Source organism: Aphelocoma coerulescens, assembly GCF_041296385.1.
Source record: "Aphelocoma coerulescens isolate FSJ_1873_10779 chromosome Z unlocalized genomic scaffold, UR_Acoe_1.0 ChrZ, whole genome shotgun sequence".
In the NCBI taxonomy this organism is placed as follows: Eukaryota; Metazoa; Chordata; class Aves; order Passeriformes; family Corvidae; genus Aphelocoma; species Aphelocoma coerulescens.
Genome location: NW_027184085.1, coordinates 44,791,077 through 44,810,001, shown reverse-complemented (window position 1 = coordinate 44,810,001; position 18,925 = coordinate 44,791,077). Strand labels below are relative to the sequence as shown.

The 18,925-nt window shown below is 42.3% G+C and overlaps 1 protein-coding gene across 2 annotated transcripts in view; it reads left to right on the top strand.

The window, feature by feature from the left end:
- HOOK3 (hook microtubule tethering protein 3) overlaps positions 1 to 12,900 on the top strand; it is an 89,946-nt gene extending 77,046 nt beyond the window's left edge. For both annotated transcript variants that reach the window (XM_069001568.1, XM_069001567.1), the window contains 4 exons: positions 45 to 149; positions 255 to 326; positions 1,781 to 1,917; positions 10,005 to 12,900. In XM_069001568.1, coding sequence (XP_068857669.1) covers positions 45 to 149; positions 255 to 326; positions 1,781 to 1,917; positions 10,005 to 10,020 — 330 coding nt within the window. In that variant the 3' untranslated portion in view covers positions 10,021 to 12,900. The remainder of the gene's footprint in view (positions 1 to 44; positions 150 to 254; positions 327 to 1,780; positions 1,918 to 10,004) is intronic.
- Positions 12,901 to 18,925: the final 6,025 nt, after the last annotated feature.

The following is an 18,925-nucleotide window of genomic DNA, read 5'->3' as shown; positions in this document are numbered from 1 at the left end:
GCTTTTGCAGGATTTAATAAAAGCAAACTGGTTTTCTCTTACAGGTCATCCGCACATTAGATCCTAAACAGAACCAGGGTGCTGCTCCTGAGATTCAGGCACTGAAAAATCAGTTGCAGGAGCGGGACAGAATGTTTCATTCCCTGGAGGTAGTAATCCTTGTGTTTTGTGGTAAAAGCTCATTGCTTTTTAGTTGAGACTAATACTTCTATTACACTTTGGCTTTAAATATATGGATTTTTTATGTTTTATAGAAAGAATATGAGAAAACAAAAAGTCAAAGAGAAATGGAGGAGAAATTTATCGTTAGTGCCTGGTACAATATGGTAAGAATCTCCCAAACCTTTTAATTGAAAAGAAGAAAAAAAAAAAGGAAAGAAACTATTAATGCAATTTGTTTCTGGCATATTTATAACAGCATTCATTCATTTACAGTATTTTTGTTTGAGCAGCATTTTCCAACACACAAACACAGAAGCAAATACCTTTTAGTAACTTTAAGTTATCTCTATGTAAGACTATGTTTCTACAATAACCTTGGGGAAAATAAAGAAAAGTTTGTAATTTTCAAGTTTTAGAATCAGAACTGGCTCAGATCACTATTTTGTAATCACAGCCCTTCAGTTATACAAATTACAATGCTCAAATTTACGTTGATTCACCACTCTCCAGTCTTTCAGTTGTTTCTAATGAAGGGGCACAATCAAAGGAATTCAGTTAACTTGCAGTTCAGCTTAAGTGCTCTGAGAAACAATCCCTTTAACTTGGCTGCAAATTTAGCCCTGTACAAAGAGTGAAGGCAGCAGCAAGACCCTCACTTAAATTATTGAAAGAGTAAAAGTTGGAATAGAAGATGTGATCTGTGCAGCCGTACAGCTTTTTCTGGGCCTATGTGCCAGGAAAGTTGTCACTCACATCAGATGTGTTCAAGACTTCTCTTTGACAGACTGGTTGCATTGAAACTTCACTTCATCTAGAAGGACTCCTTGACATCTGTAACTTTCACTCTGCTCCATCATAGAATTCAAATTCCTTCTCTCTGTATTCCTTTGGAAGAGTTTCCTTCTTGCTGTTCTACATCCTTCTTGTGTTCATGAATAGCAAGTCTGAATTCAAGCAGAGTGTTTGAATTGTTTACATATTGAAGGTATTTTCAAGTGACCGGTGTCCTTGGCCAGTTTTATAACATTAGTCCCACTAATGAGTAGAAGACAAGCCAGAGGTAAGATCCACAGTTCAGTGACCTATCATGAACACCAAGATGGTGACAGCTTTGTGTGTATCATTCTTTAGTTAGCCTCTGCTTTTATACACAACTGCACAACCCACCACAGCTTTCTTAATTTCCTCGTTGCATTTTTGCCTGATGAGAACATACTGTCTCCAAGATGTGCTTCTGACATATGAGCTGGTGTTTCCACAGAGGATGACAATACCTAAACTTTTTCCAGAAGAAAAGTACTTTTCTAGCTCAACATGCTGAAAGGAGCTGGGAATTGGGGGAAGCCCTTTTGAAAAGAATTATCTAATTGCCATGAGAAGCATATTTTGGGTTCTTAGGTGATTACTCTAAACCTGGAGAATGACTGCAGGGAAGGGGAAGAGTTCCACACAAAGTATTAGGAAGAGTATCTTACCTTTGCCCTTGAAAATATGATGCTTTTTGTATGGAATTCAAACTGGTTTAGTCAGTATGAAGGCAGAAATAATGAACAAAATGTAAACAAATAAAATTGTTCAGTGTTCTGTATTGATATTCACTGAGAATTTCTCTTTGTAGGGGATGACTCTGCATAAGAAAGCAGCAGAAGACAGACTGGCTAGTACAGGCTCAGGACAGTCCTTCCTGGCTAGACAAAGGCAAGCCACGAGCACAAGGAGATCTTACCCTGGTCATGTCCAGCCAGCAACAGCAAGGTAGAGAAGCCTTGCCCTTAGAAAGAAAACTGCCCTGTGATCCAGGCCACTTCTATTGCAAGTGACAACATTCAAGGAAAATAAACCAGCATCCTTTCTCTTTCTCCCTTGTTACTGCTATTATTTTACAGTTCAGGAAAGGGTTTTATTATGCTTTCTCATTGTTCTGTAATGCCCTTTGCTTATATTTTTTGGAGTTCATTTCTCTCTGCATTTTCTGAATGTGCCAAAATTTTGAAAACATCTAGAGGAGTGCTGTGTAATAACAGTCTTATTTGTATGAAGCCTGGTCTCTTACGAAAAACCTCATGTGGACATATGACAATGTAGATTTCTTACCACAGTTGGTACTTTTGTGCCTATAAGTGTTGTTATGCTTTATAAGACTGTTTTTGTTCAAAGGGAATTAGCTTTTTGTTTCATCTCCTAACCTGTTGCTTCAGAAAAACGCTGAAATCCCATTACAGAAATGCAAAGCTAGATTATAGTATTATTGTGAAATATATTTCATACTAAAAAAACTCACCAATGCAAAAAAGTAAGATTGGGGGGTTTTTTTTAATCTCCTAAGTGCAAAGTTTGCTCTTATTCTTGGCATTTAGGGAAAGAGGGTGATTTTTTTCCAGGTTTTTCTTTATCAACTGGTGTTACCTCTTTTGCTGGTAGAGATGAATACTTTCAAATGGTTTATTCCACTCCTCTTTGTCAAGTGTATGCTTAAATACATATTCTAAAAAGGTGGAGAAGTATTTAGAATGTGCTAATATGCTACTCTATCATCCATTTAAAAAGGACATTTGTTTTAAAATTTTATAATTATGGATGACCAATACATAATGGATCAAGGCCCCAATTAATATTGTTAATGTATTCCAGTTGCCATCCCCTACCAAAAGACTTGCTTTTAATATATTGATTCAGGGTATAATTGTATCAGTTGCCTTACTAATGGTACCAGTGCCTTCAGGTGAGTTTATTGCTGACTTTGTTGGAAACTGGCTGTGATTTGTTGTACTGCCTTTTTAGTATATAGCTGATTAATTGTTGTAACACTTCATGTTGATCACTGGATGGAGGCGCCTCCTGTTTAGATTCTGTTCCGACAAAGTTGTGCTTTTTCTCTGACCAGTTCTACGCATTCCCTATCATTTTTGTCAAAGAATTGATGGACATAGAGAACCTGAGTATTGGCTGGAAGTTTCATATACATACATCGTGTTGTGATTCAGTTTTAAACAATTTTTATTTAGAGGCTGTTTGGACCCTAATGCACATGCAGTTGGTTTAAAAATTTATTCTTTCACCTGATTTTAATGTCCTCCTAAGTGGAGACATTGTTGCATAAATGCCCTTACAGAAAAGACATACTAGCATTTATCAATCATACTGGCATTTATCAATCTGAATGTGTATTTTAGTTCAAAATTTGGGTACAATGAGCAAAGGTAATTAAAACAAGCACACCTAGATTAAACGGTAATAAACAGGTGAATGACATTTTTAGTTATTATTGTTTTATCCTCGAGTACATCATCTGTTTTAATCTGGGCTAGGAAATGCATTCAGTGTCTGAAAAATATTTTCAGTTCTAGTTACCCCCACCTGCCAGGAAACAGATGCTGAATTCTACATATAGTTTTGTCTTGTATTCCTCACATTTGGAAAAACATGGTTTTCTAAAAATTTTCTGTACTTATGCAGTGTTTGACTGGTATGGGCTATGCTTGCAAAAATTAGATGAGACATTGCAAGTTTCTTGTGTGCAGAAAGGTAACAATGCAAAGGGGATTGTGGATAATTTCTGTAGCTCAGTGAGGTGATACACTCAATCTTCTGTCTCTTACTGAGGTACAAAATGCTCTTATACAAAATGCTATCTGTAATTATCTAGATGATTGCAGTTTGTGTGGGATATCTTTTACTGATTTTGTTGTGCAATCGATTTTAGTAACTTGAAGAACTCTTTACCACATGCTATATGCGAACAGGAGCAAGACCACTCCTCTGAGGGAATCTGATGTTCTGCTTGAGGTTACAGCATTTTATATCACCCAGAGCAAGAACCTAAGAATACCTAAAGCTCCATTATTATTTTCATTTTAATCTAGCTGACTTTTTCTGTTACTAAACTGCCAAGGGCTCTTTGTGAAAGAAAGGGATGGAACCTTAATGGGAAGTTTTCTCTCTTAGTTTTGTCTAGTAATTTAATTACTTATTGCTGTTAATTAGGCGCAGGTCTAAAAGAACTTGAACACAGTCAGCACACTAGAATAAAAGTAATTGCTTTTAATATGTTACTATTTGTTTTACTGTTTTGCCTCCAAAGTTTTGATGACAGGCTAATGCCCCTGAGAGTTAGGAGATGAACAGATGCTGGTTAGAAGCCTTGTCATATGCTTTTACTTTCCAGTCTCTCATGGCTTCTTTTGCTTCTTGGTGGTTGTTGGCTTTTCTCTTCTGCTTTGTGATTCTGTCTTTCCTTTTTCCTTTAAGACACTGAAGTGTTTTCTGTAGTTCCCTTCAAAGATAGATAGCATCATTATATACTATCAAAGAGCAACAGAAGACTCATATTGAATCTGACCTTTACTGTTGCTCATAGTAATTGTTAGGCAAGCGAACAATCATTTTGTCTTTGAGAATTTACAAACTTGCAGAAATTCTGGTATTTCACAGAATTCATGTTGAATATAAAAACCTAAAAATGTACTGCACTCTTACAGAAGTATACTTGGTTGCTGTCCAGTTCCAGTAAATCATTTGTTCTGTCTTCTATTAGTGATTAAGAGGAGTTCAATTCTTTGTTCTTCACTGCTTTACTTCTTTAATATGCTGCATACATCCACTGTTAATCTTTCTGTGTGGATGAATGCAAGTGGTGAACATCATTAAACCTTCTTTTTCACAAGAACAGCTTCTTTATTCAAAGGGTTCAGTTTCATTATTTCCCTTGCTTGTTTTGTAGCTTTGTAAGCAGTGTGTATTAAGTAAAGGGAGTTCAGACTGTGACTCCAGGAAATAAACACATATATAGGGGAGCTACCAGTGAATGTTCTCTATTTGTCATACCTTGAGTAATAAAAGAATATAAACAAAACCCCCAACCTGTGAAACAGAATTCTCTCAGTATACTAGATAGTTCTGAGAAGTTTTTAGGAATACTTTTTTTTTCCCTGTGGCAATAAAGGCTATTTAAATCAAAGTTGTAGTGGTAATTACTAAGCCAGTGCTATATCCTGTCCTGATACACTACAGAAAAAAGCCCCTACAACTGAGCTTAAAGAGAAAATGTTCTTCAGGGCAGAGATAAAACAGCTGAGGAGTTCATGAGAGTACTTTTCTGGGCACTTTCCTGAGGATCTGCCCAGAATAATTTTTCTGACAGATTTCAATTAATACCAATAAAAGATAAATGGATAAATGGATAAATATTTTCATTGTTCAGAGCCGAAGCTTAGTTTCTGACCTAAAAGGATGTATGTGCAGTCCAGTTCATGTACTCTGTGGAGAGTTAAGTTTTTAGCAGATCTGATCATTACAGGAAAAAAATATTCAAGTTCCATGTTTTCTTGATAGCAACACATAACCACTTGGATCATAACATGTATTTTCTAAGTGCTGTGAAAACTGAAGTAATCTGATTTAAAGGTTGTGTGTTCCACCCACAGTACAAAGGTAAATACATATCTGGAATATTCACCTTTATGTATTGCAAAAAGAAATAAATATATCATGGCTATAAGATGCCTTTCATTCTGTTTGGAAATAATCAGATGGCAATCTTCTCCTGTTCAAGTGTCAGTTGTGTTAGCAGTAATGCTTCTGCAAGTTTTCCATGGCTCTTTGTTCTGTAAGGAGCACTGGCATTTTTGTATGTGTATGAAAGAATTAACAGTCAATATTCCTATTACTGCTTTATTTTGATCTCAAATAGTAAGTGGTGTGTGTAAGCTGTCAAGAAAATTTAAGAGTTTTTGGCAATTTTAAAGTCCTTGGTATTTTGACATGTGCTAGTAGCTTTTGCTTTTCCTTTCTTCTCTAGCGTATGAGACTATACACTTAACAGCTTCCTGAATGATTTTTAGTGGGTTTAATTGTCCTGATGTGTTGACATTTTCTGTAGATTTGGTAGTTTAGGAAGGTATTTTAATGTCACCACTTGATTTTCTTCTTGTTAGTGATTTGGAGGAAGACTATCCTGAATGTGGCTAACTTTTTTTTTCTTATGAAGTAAAACAGTATTTCAGTTTTACTTATTGTATAGAGATTTTTTATTCTTGCCCAACATACTGACTTTTTGCAAGGATTGATGAGGGAGGTATTTTTGCACTCAGTCAGCTATGCAATACTGACTTCTTACGGGTTTTTGCACATGTGTTTTAGGTAAAATGTGGACTCTGTGTGGTGCAGTAAGATTGTATTGATAAACTTCAGTATCTCCTAACCAATTTTAACAAGTTTTGCAGGCATTTTCCTCATCTGGCATTGCATAAATAAATAGCTAAAAGGGTTTATCAGGATATATTCCAAGTGGTGAGGTTTTTTGGAGCAAATGTCAGATTCTGTGTGGGATCCTAACCATGCCTCCAGTTTGTCACTCTTAAGGAATCAAGATCACGTCCTGGCATGGCTGATTGGATTTGCCTTACTGCTGTGATCTTTCTTCCCTCTGGAAGTCCAGAAAAGTAGCAGAAGTTTGTCAGTGATCCTGCAGGCTATAACTAAAAATAAGGTGTGATTTTTTTGGTATGAAAATGGAGGAGACAGATGCAAGCAACTAGTCAATACAAAAATCAGGAGAGCAGTATATCTTTTACCATTTTGCATTTTGATGTTAATTTTAAAATGAATTAAGAAGAACCTGAGTTTATTGGGCTGGGTTTTTATCTTTTTAATTAAATTTTAATTTTAATGGAGTAAGAATTAGAGATTTTACCTGTGTATAAAGCAGAAATAACATTATCAGCCACCACAACCTCAGACTTCTTGCATCTGGTACAGTGAAACCCTGGAAATTTTGATTCTGTTGCCAGCTCCACTGTACCATTTGGAGGTACTGAGGACCTAGCTAGCTTCATCCTCTTTTTTTCTTTAATTTTATTTTTGTGGATTCATTAAAATATTGGGACATAAAGTTCATTTTTAAAATGCATCATCTCATTGAATTAAACAATGAATGAATGTCGATTAGGGGGCTCTAGGAAACTTGACAAATCATACTGTCCCATGAGGCATTGAAACAGCACCTGGCAGTATAGCCAAGACAGCTTCCCAGACAAATTGTCCTGATGTCACATTGTAGTCAGTGGATCAGTAGGAACTTGGGCTGACTGCTGTAGTCTAAGTCCTCATCTGCTAAGGGATGGTGTCGCTGTCAGCTTCACTGTGGTCCAGGTTCTAACTTCACCTTTGGGCCTTGCCAAGGTAGTGCAGGACTATCCTGAGGTATATTTCTGCATTAGTTGGCTCTGGTGGCAAATCAGGAGTTTGATTTGCTGCTGTTTGCTGTGCACGTAAAGTCATTCGGAAAATTGCATATCTTTCAGTCCCCTTTGCATGGGGTGTCACTTCCAGACTGAGAGCAGATTTCATGTCAGATAAAAATTTCTTGCTGCTGTCTTGCTGCTATGGATCTCAAAGACTGATCCATACAACATGAAAAATACTGCTGGTAGAGGGAAATACAGGTCAGTTGGGCAGCCTTTCCTTTCTGGTGCTGACATTATTCATTGCTTTGCACTAGAGAGGTCCTTTGCTATCAGATGAGGTTAGAATATCACATTTCAGAAAGAGGAATGTGGTTGTTTTAATCATTACAAAAGCAGACATTTGTCAGCACTCTGAGGAACTGTTAACTACTATAGCATGGCACAAATCTGAAACACTGCAAAAGCAAGTATTTCCACAGGTATAGAGAAGTTTATTCTGGAAGTGGAATTTGAATCCCTAATGATTATACCTAACTTGAAAAGAGAGCTAACAAAGTTCAATTATTACTGTTAGCATGCTCACATTGTTAGCCTGATCATAAAAGTGGATGGAATTTTAAGAGAAAATCCCCAGTGGTGTAGTATTTATGGTGTTATAAAATAGTTGTAATGAGACCATCAGACTTTTGATTTGGATTTGAATATAACATCAGTTATATAATTTAAAATATTGTAAAGCAGAGGTTATTGTTCACAGCCACAAAAGGTTAGTAAGCTGGAGAATAAACTTATTTCCTGGAGGCATCAGTGGTTTTGAGAGAGATTTTAAAGCTTTTGTTTAGCAGTATCAGTAAAGTCTTGGAACAATTATAAGCATTACATTATAAGGCCACAATTTTTAAAATGTATAGTCTGCTTTGTATTCTTTTTGTCACTCCTCCCTAGACACATTGTCTGCTGCATAAACTGTCTCTTTCTACAGATACTGCAGATGCAGTGACAGGTTATGCTGAATTAATTTACCCTCACATCTTGCATCTCTGTTGTCTTCTATGTGTTGCTGCCTCAACAGGTGGCTTTAAAATAGAGAAACTGACAGACAACTAGAACATGATAAGAATTTCTAGTCAGGAAAGGGCACTACCAGATAAATTTTTACATCCTTGAAAGATAATACAGTGTCCTGAGTTTACAAGACCTCTCAAAAGTACTGCTGACTCAAAGAGAAGCCTACAATATCACTTCTGTGTATGTGCAACATACACTTGAAGTGCTACTAAATAGTAAGTTTGAACTAAATAATAGCCAGGTGAGACTAAAGGAGTAGATTATATTCATTTATGCACAATAGAATAGGTACATGCTTATGTAGCTTGAACTTTTAATATTTTATAGAATAACTACAGTGATCTTCATATTAATCTTGAACTGTGTAACTTTATGCACCAAGCAGTGCCAAGCAAGCTTAAAAGACAATGATTGTTCAAAATATACACCCCCAAGGGCTTTGAATGTGTTGAATGTGTTAAATTTTTTATTCCATTTGATATGTGTCTCTCTGTTTGTTTTTCAACTGTGGTTAGTATTCTGGGTGGATGAATGAGAAGGAAAAGAAGAGGGATGCACAAGCTACAAGACTTGTAGCATAAGTACTCTTTTTTATCTATTTAACGTGGATTGTCCCAAGAAGCATTCTTAGAATCATTTTTGACCAGTGCAATACAAGGGAGAAGGAAGTGGGGAAACAAGCTCTAACTTCAGTCTGGTGAAGCCAATTTGCTCTTTGCAATATGAAAACAAAAATCCACATTTAGTGCTGTGCCAGTGCTGTGTAGGGACATGTGTTACGTGGGGGAAGTGTAAACACTGTAGCTGTGTCAGTAAAGCATTCCGTTCCAGTTACACTGGAAGGAGGGTGCATCAGCGAGGATCGAGAGCTGTGCCAACCTCTCCGATTCTCTTCCAAAATTAGATTCCCTTCTGCAGCATTGTGGAGTGCTCTCTCAACTGCTCAGTGACTCTACTCAGCTTAACTTTAAGAAGAACATGTATAATTTTCTGGCAATTCAAACCTGTATTTGCATGCAGTGGATAGAACTTGCCAGGGTAGTGGGGCAGTGATGCTGAGCCTCATGCACAGGATGAGCTCTGATGAAATTTAAATGCCTTCAGCGGTGCTCAGAGCTCAAAACAGTCGTTGACTCTGATTGTCTTTTAGCATGTAAACACATGCAGTATTGGGTGGGCACCTTTCACTTTATCTTGCTTTGGTTCTTTAACAGTTGTACTCACAGACAGCAGGAATGCCTGAGACTTGCTCATTGCCGTGTAAACTTATTTTCCATAGCTTTATTAGTTAAGAATGGTGCCCTGAAGAATTTTACTCAGAAGTGTGTAAAGTTTAATTACAGCTAAATTTAGATATTGACCAAGGCTATTTTGTTGCTTTTTCCAATTATTGGCCTGTAACCTTCCTGTTAATTTGAAGAGTTGCTTGGCAAAGGTTATTTTCCCCGTGAATTTGCACAACTCTTAAGTAGAGGTGGCCTTACTAAACTGCTTTGAAAAAGACCTGTTCTGTTCTCTGTTTTGGTTTTTTTTTTCAACAGTAATATGTTATCTGCTTTTTAACTTTCTTCTTTATTCTTTTATTTGCAGTGATGTGGTTGCATGACCTGCAGCATTATTATAACAGGGACTGTTCAGTGCATGACTTGCTTTTCTGTCCAGACTGCATAACCAAAACTTAACCAGTTCTACACTTAAGACTCATGGCCATCTGATTTCAAAGGGGGATCTACTTGCAGAGAAGCTTACCATCCTGGGAAGTGGCTTTCCCATTTCCCACTTCCACTTACTCTTTCTCTTCACAAAAAGTCTCCTATGAGGCTAGAAGAGAGGAAATCCAGTATTCACAACTCAACAGGAGGCGTTCTGCAAACTGACAGAGCACTGTCAGCTCTCCATCTTACTTCCGCCTGTCTGCTTTATTTAATTCTGATTAACAGTATTAACACACAGACTTCCTGCAACATTTTCATATACCGAACTATAAAAATCTAGTCTTAATGAGTTCCTAAAAAAGGCCTTTTGGTTACTGTTAAAATTTCAAAGCACCTGCATCCTTAAAGGATCCACTTTGAATCTTTAAACAAATAAAGTAAAGCAAAGGAGGTATTTTACCAGGAGAAATGACTAATGAATTGCTGCTTGGCGATCCCATCTTCCTTAGAAAACCAAGCAAGTTTCATCTGATAATCTCCGAGCCAGGCAAACTACCGGGTGGTATTTTGTTCACAGGCATTGCCTGCTTCCTTAATATGTATATACACAGTAGTTTGTGGCTGTTGTATTTTTCTCTCTACATTTGAGCTGTGTTGTTGGTTTCTTTCAGAAACTTTTTTTTTTGAATCTGTGTACAATTGTTAAAACAATCTGAGGAAAGACCATGAATGGAGACAATTATGAAAGTCATCTACACTTTCAGTATTATGCAGACTGTCCTTGCCAGTTTATAATTTGGATTGTTTATCTTTCACCTGTACTGTTCTTTTCCTTTCTTTTTTTCTTTCTCCTGTCACAGTCTTAGCTATTTAATTTCCAATTGCACTAGCTTGGCTGTTTCTTTGTATTTTGAAGTTTAGCTATAAGATTTGCCATATGTAGACAGTGTAACTCAAAATGCTTTGTACTGCCTATATTAATTTAAAAAGCTGCTTATTTAATATTCCTAAATATCTGCACATTTGTACTACTGTATCTTTGTTTTGTATTGGACATCCAGTACTGGCAAGATTCAGAAGACGAGGGAGTGCTGTAGTGTTGTATGTTAAGAGGTTTATTGTATAGGAGTTAGTACGTAACAAACAGGGAAAGGGGCTTTCCAGCCATAGGACTGCTGGAAAAACTGAGAAGTCTGAATGCCGAGTACCTTAAGCAGTTTGATTTAAACCCAGTTTTAGAGAAACCCCATTCTTGCTCACTTGAATCTTAATCCTGCAGAAATACTGATATGAACTCTGCTGCCTCCAGGAATTTTGGTTATTTAGGCAGTAGCAGAACCTCCAGCCCTGTTTGCCATGGGGCACCCCCACGCTGAAGAAGCGTTGTGTCCACTTGTCTCTGCAGTCTCTTCTGGTCACACATACAGTGCCTGCCTCGTCCCTGGCCCATCAGGTGGGCTCTGACAGAGCCCCACCTCGTGCACAGAGACACCTGCTTTTGTCCAGCCCTCAGGGATCTGATCCCACAGTGTCCGTGGCCTTGTGCAGAATGACACGGAGATAGGACAGATGTGTGCCCCACCAGAGCGGGGTGGTCTGCGCTGCCTGGCAAAGGGATGGGCAGGCAAGAATGGGCTCCAAGCAGGCCAGGCAGCAGAGTGAAGGATAAAATTCAGATCCCAGTGAGAACTGTGGTGTTCTCCCTTTCTGGATACTGTATCAGGTACTGTGGCTACCAGATGCTCTGGCTGACAGCTGTCCGTAAAGGCTTCAGATGGGGATATGTCTTTCCTGGTCCACCAGGGCCAGGGACAGTGAAGTCTGACGTGACCTGCAGCCAGGATCTGGGGTTTGGTGATAACGAGTCAGCTACTCCTGCAGCAGAGGCAGCAGAATTTCATCAGACTGAGTCCAGCCTGAGAGCTGAAGGATTTGTGTCTTTCCAAGTCCTAACCATTGAATCCCTTGTTATGTGTCAGGGCAAGTGCTACTAGTAAAACTTCTTTTAGTTGGGTGTTAAAGGCATGGTATGTTTTTCATTTGCAAGTGCTGCTCCGGCTGGGACCACACCCTGCCCCAAGTCAGGCTGGGTGCAGGATTCCTGAAATCAGGGCACTGTGCTGGGCAGGAGGGGATTGCTTTTTTTGTGCACCTGCCTCCACGGGTGTCCCAAAGTGATGCCGAGCAGTACCTCATTTCTCCAAGTGGTCTGTGCAGATTAGAGACTAAGTATCAGTTGTTCTTGAGCCTTGACATTTGTATGTAAGTGTGTTTAGCTTGACAAAAGTTGTTTGAGTTTACTAATGCAACAGAGAGATGCCAGGTGGAGCCAGTAACTTTCAGCAAGGAGCTGGCCACTTTAATTAGATTAACCTGGCATCTCTGCCATGAAGTGGTTGTGAGCTCTCAACTCAGAGCTGATCTCCAGCATGTCTCTGATATACTAACTTCATTTGTGCTGCATAGAAAACTCTCTTACCTTCTTAATAGCAGCTTGTTTGACAGTCCTGAATTAAATGTTGATCAATTATCAAAGTAATAACTGTTTGTGAAGTTGCCAGTGATATATTTTCTGTAAAAGAATGAATTCTTAGAGTGTCAAAACATTTATTTCCCATTTCAGTTCATCTACAAATTGTGTAACTACCAGATTGTTATGGTAGCAATATTAATATACATACCTGTATATAGACAAAAAAACCTCATTAATGATAATTGGAATCAAAAAGTTTAATATTTTTTCCCAGTCAAATACACTAATGCTTCCAAGGTGATAGAAGAGTGTACAGTTGTTAAACAAGTTGTAAATAAACGCTTATATAAAATGTAAATGCTTGTCTTCCCTTTATTTGGTACTTGGTTGCGAAGTGCATTTCCTCGGGCTCTGCAAAGGAGGGTGAATGGCAGGTGGGCAGCACCAGCATATCAGAAAGCACAACGTCCTCACTTCTGCTGGGAACTATCCCGTATGGCTGCCTGAGGTGCATGGCATGGTTTGCCTCACCAAGGGCTGAGCCAAATGACCAAAGTAAGACAATTTTCCCTTGCTGATGGAAGCTTCACAACAGATGTAGCTAAAGGAAAAGAGACACTGCTAATGTGGACACAAACATCTGTCCTTCCATCCTGCACTGATGAGCAGCTCTGGCATCTGGGGAGGAGGAGGCCTGGGTGGGTCTCAGAATGGGCAAATGCTGATCTTTGTGAGAGAGAAGGCAACAGCCAGTGAGCGATACTGAGCCCATGAGTGTTGTGGGTGGTACTGGGGTTAAGAAGGATGTGCAGAGACCCTGATACAGCCTTCCAGGACTGGTCTGTAAAAGGAATAGGATCAGAAAGGGGAAGGTGCCCTGGTGGCAGTGCTGCCAGCCTGGTAGTGACTGGAGAGCTTGTGAGGCTGAAGTCAGGCTGGGGTAAAGTGTTTGCTGGCTGGGAAGGGCAGGAGAGCCCCAGAGGTGGTACCCAGCTTCTCCTGCACCACAGGCAGTGGATGGTGGAGGCAGGAAGCTGCCAGAGCCTCACTTCCAGCTGCTTGTTATTCACTGTGGTCCTCTACCTTCCTCAGTCCCACTTGTCACTCCTCTTCATCTTTGGCATGACACTAACAGTTCCTGTCTTTGACTGTCATTCCCTGTCCTTTTCCTCACTCCGAACCTCTCCAAACTTTTGCTGTGCATCTTTTTCCCTTCCCAGCTGTCCCACCCCGAAGTGTGCTGAGACCCCCACTGGTATCCCTTGTTCTGGCCTCCACTCCCCACTCTCCACTCTGCTGCCTGTCCACTCCTGCAAGGCCGTGACTTACGCTCTCATGCTATGGGGGAATTGTGCTCTTATCCCCCTGCTTCCCGCTGCCCCTCCACAGCTGCTGGCCCAGCAGGGAGGATGCAGCACTGCAGGTTGTCTTCCAGTGGTACCTCTCCTCCGCACCCCACAGCTGCACCATCCCCCAAGTTGCAGGAGGTGACAGCCACTGCTGTGTTAAAAGGTGTGGTGGAAGCATGCTCCAGAGGCTGCACATTTTCCCCTACAGTTCCCCTTTTCCACTCTTTTGTCCACAAATAACTTCTGAGCACCTGTATACTATGCACATTAAGTATAATCCTGTAAATAAATCCTTGTACCCATCCGCCTGTCTCAAAACCCTTTGTGTACCAAAGCAAAAGCAGAGGACAGCACGTTTGTGTCCACGTGTGTATTTGGCAGTGGGAGGCAGCAGCACCCTTGGAGCAAGGCTGCAAGGTCTGGAGCAGGGGCACTGCCACCCTGCCTCCAGCGAGGAAAAAGCACCGCAGGGGAGTCTCCACCTGTGCTGGGCGTACCGAGTTCCTTCCTCTTCCTTAGGAGCTAAAGCAGTACAACAGCCTCAACACAGCAAAGTACCCATGCGGCAAAGCAGGCTGGCCAGAAGTGAAGGTCAGCTATGCCCGAGTGAAGCTGTGATGTAACTGGAAAACCTTCACTTACCGAGTGTACCCGCTCCTTCCCTGCTTTAGTTCTGAGAGCCCCAGGAGGCAGTGGAGCCTCTCTGCCTGCTGGGGCTTCCTGCTGGTAGCAGGGAATGGCCTTTAGTCCTTCACAACAGACAAGTGTCTCAGAGCTGCAGCTGTGCACACATCTGGATGTTTGGTTTCTGCGCCAAACTACGCTGTCCACAAACTAACAGGGGACACAACTCCGTGCCAAGAAGGAAACCCAACCTGAGCTAAGGGCAGGGAATGGAAACTCTCCCAACCCCCAGTGCCAGGGACTCGATGAAGGCGCAGTCACAAGTAAAACATGAGGCAGATGCATTTTCACTGTTTATCACACCACCATGTGCAAGACCCTTTCCCTGGCTGTGACCCAAACAATAAAAAGTACCAAAAAACCAACCCAGACCTCTAACACAGATCAGAAGTTACAGACAGATCACATCGATACTCTAAAAATATTTCCAGGGACTTCACTGTTTCCATGCTTTTTCCTATCCCTTTAACTGTCACAAAACATTGGAATGGCTGTATGTCTTTCTGTTTGCCCCTCCCCCAAACAAAGGCTCTCTGGCAGCCCTCACCAGAATCGAAGCGGGCACGCTCCGCGCTGACAGCGCAGGAAAGGACAACGCAGGCTATGGAGCGCCATCAGCTATACGGGATCTGCCGTCTGCCAGCAAAACAGAGCACAGCACAGCACACACAGCACAGCACACACAGCACACACAGCACAGCACACACAGCACACACAGCTCACACAGCTCACACAGCACACACAGCTCACACAGCACACACAGCACACACAGCTCACACAGCACACACAGCACAGCACACACAGCACACACAGCTCACACAGCACACACAGCACACACAGCTCACACAGCACACACAGCACACACAGCACACACAGCTCACACAGCTCACACAGCTCACACAGCACACACAGCACACACAGCTCACACAGCTCACACAGCTCACACAGCACAGCTCACACAGCTCACACAGCACACACAGCACAGCACACACAGCTCACACAGCTCACACAGCACACACAGCACACACAGCTCACACAGCACACACAGCACACACAGCACAGCACACACAGCACAGCACACACAGCTCACACAGCTCACACAGCTCACACAGCTCACACAGCACACACAGCACACACAGCTCACACAGCACACACAGCTCACACAGCTCACACAGCACAGCACACACAGCACACACAGCTCACACAGCACACACAGCACACACAGCTCACACAGCACACACAGCACACACAGCACAGCACACACAGCACAGCACACACAGCTCACACAGCTCACACAGCTCACACAGCTCACACAGCACACACAGCACACACAGCTCACACAGCACACACAGTACAGCACACACAGCTCACACAGCACACACAGCTCACACAGCACACACAGCACACACAGCACACACAGCACAGCACACACAGCACACACAGCTCACACAGCTCACACAGCACACACAGCACACACAGCACAGCTCACACAGCTCACACAGCACACACAGCACACACAGCACACACAGCACACACAGCTCACACAGCACAGCACACACAGCACACACAGCACACACAGCACACACAGCTCACACAGCACAGCACACACAGCTCACACAGCACACACAGCACACACAGCACAGCTCACACAGCTCACACAGCACACACAGCACACACAGCACACACAGCACACACAGCACACACAGCACAGCACACACAGCACACACAGCACACAGAGCACAGCTCACACAGCACACACAGCTCACACAGCACACACAGCACAGCACACACAGCTCACACAGCACACACAGCACACACAGCTCACACAGCACACACAGCACAGCACACACAGCTCACACAGCACACACAGCACACACAGCACACACAGCACAGCACACACAGCTCACACAGCTCACACAGCACACACAGCTCACACAGCACACACAGCACACACAGCACACACAGCACAGCACACACAGCACACACAGCACACACAGCACAGCACACACAGCACACACAGCACACACAGCACACACAGCACACACAGCTCACACAGCACACACAGCACACACAGCACACACAGCACACACAGTACAGCACACACAGCTCACACAGCACACACAGCACACACAGCACACACAGTACAGCACACACAGCTCACACAGCACACACAGCACACACAGCACACACAGCACAGCACACACAGCTCACACAGCACACACAGCTCACACAGCACAGCACACACAGCTCACACAGCACACACAGCTCACACAGCACACACAGCTCACACAGCACACACAGCTCACACAGCACAGCTCACACAGCTCACACAGCACACACAGCACACACAGCACAGCACACACAGCTCACACAGCACACACAGCACACACAGCACACACAGCACACACAGCACACACAGCTCACACAGCACAGGCAGCTTGGACCTGTCTGTGGTGGGGCACATCCTTCCTCTGCACCTGCACAATTAAGCTCTCCTTGATCTTACCCGTAACATTCCCTGTTCCCAGGCACTTGTTGCCCAACTAAGTTCTTTTGTAATGAATAGCCTTGGAAACTTATTTTTATCTGAATCACAGCTGGACTGAAATACTATTATTGTTACTGGGCTTTTGAGGAAAATTACTGACCTGGATTGAGTCCAGGATGGAAACTGATGGAAGACTAAAGCCAAGCATCTCAACCCTGTGAACAGAGTTCCCACAGGAGGCCCTTTGAGGTCCCTTGGCCCCAGTGGCTGTGTCAGCACCTCCCTTGGAGCAGGATGTGCCTCGGTGCTTGTCAGCACCCACATGTCTGAGAACTCAAAGGAGCTCCATCAGAAGCTGACAGTGGGCCCGGCCTGGTACCCCCTCCCCGAGGCTCAGGCCTTTGCCCACGGAGAGATGCAGGGGACATCCAGCGTGTGTCTTTCACTTGAACTCCGGGGGAGTTTGGAACAGGTGCTTTGTACACGCGCACACACACACAGATAGTTTAATATAAAGTCTGTGTCTGTCTGTGTCTGAAAACTGTACAAACTATACTTTAGAGCAAGTGTAGCACCAATGTTGCCATTTTAGATTCAAAATTAAGTTACTGTTGTAACAAAATTAAGTGTACTGTTATTATTTATTCCATAATAAATCTTATGGAATCATTCTGTAAGAGTTAAATCAGTTAATGATTAAGTGCTGCCAAATCCTTTAGACATAAAGCACTGAGGAATTACATGGGTAGGTTTGGCAAGAGGTCCACTGTGAACCTTGTGACTCAGTGGGAGGGTCTCCCTTCCCCCCCTGCACCCTTACATTCTCAGTCCTCACCCTTTTGCATCCTGTCTCTGCTGTGTATCGTTCCAGGCTGACTCCAATCCAGTTATCCTTTTTGTGCTTTATCTGTGCGGTACCAGAGTGAACTTTGCCATAAAACTTTGTCGTGCTTTCACAGATCTGTAATAAAATTTCTTTTGCTGATACCTTTGACAGTGATTTTGTACATGACCTTGACCACCCAGTCACAATACAGGTTTCACTGCACTCCAGAACTGTGCAAGTGCAGAACACTAAGGTTCCTGTTCCTGGAAGGGGGGGGGGGGGGGGGGTCTTGTGGTGTTTTTTTTTGTCATTTTGTGGTTTTTTTCCTCTCTCACATGCTAAAGGCAGTAACCCCCTATGAGATTCCCCTTCAAAGCTGATGGAGGCTGTAGTCACTGAAGCCCTGAAAATAAATGTTTTGGAAATAACCCAAAAGTACTACCTTCACAAAGCTTATTCTGAGAAAGAAAAACACTTCCTCGCAAATAGGAATTAACAGACGACCAGAATACCTTCCTAGTAGCCAGTTCATGTTATTTGTAAACAAGGAAGGAAGGAAGGAAGGAAGGAAGGAAGGAAGGAAGGAAGGAAGGAAGGAAGGAAGGCAGGCAGGCAGGGAGGGAGGGAGGGAGGGAGGGAGGAAGGGAGGAAGGGAGGAAGGGAGGAAGGGAGGGAGAAAGAAGCAAGGAAGCAAGAAAGAAAGAAAGAAAGAAAGAAAGAAAGAAAGAAAACAAAAAAGGGTCAAACTGGCCCCCAAACAACTAAGGATTTGAACAAGTTAATGTGACACCCAAGGATACTTTTAAATCCAAGCCAGCATGTATTCAGTCTCTATAAACAAGCACAGGTAGCACTGGTTTGCGTCCCCTTCCGGGCAAGTGTGGCAGTGTCTGCAATTCAGGCAATGTAAGAGACCAGCCTCAACCAATACAAAACGCTGCACTGACAAGAGCCTGTTGTAAATGCGTCTTCGTCTATGCAGCCCCCAATTCACCTACCTGTGAAGAGCGTAGGATTATGCACTTCATCACCTGCC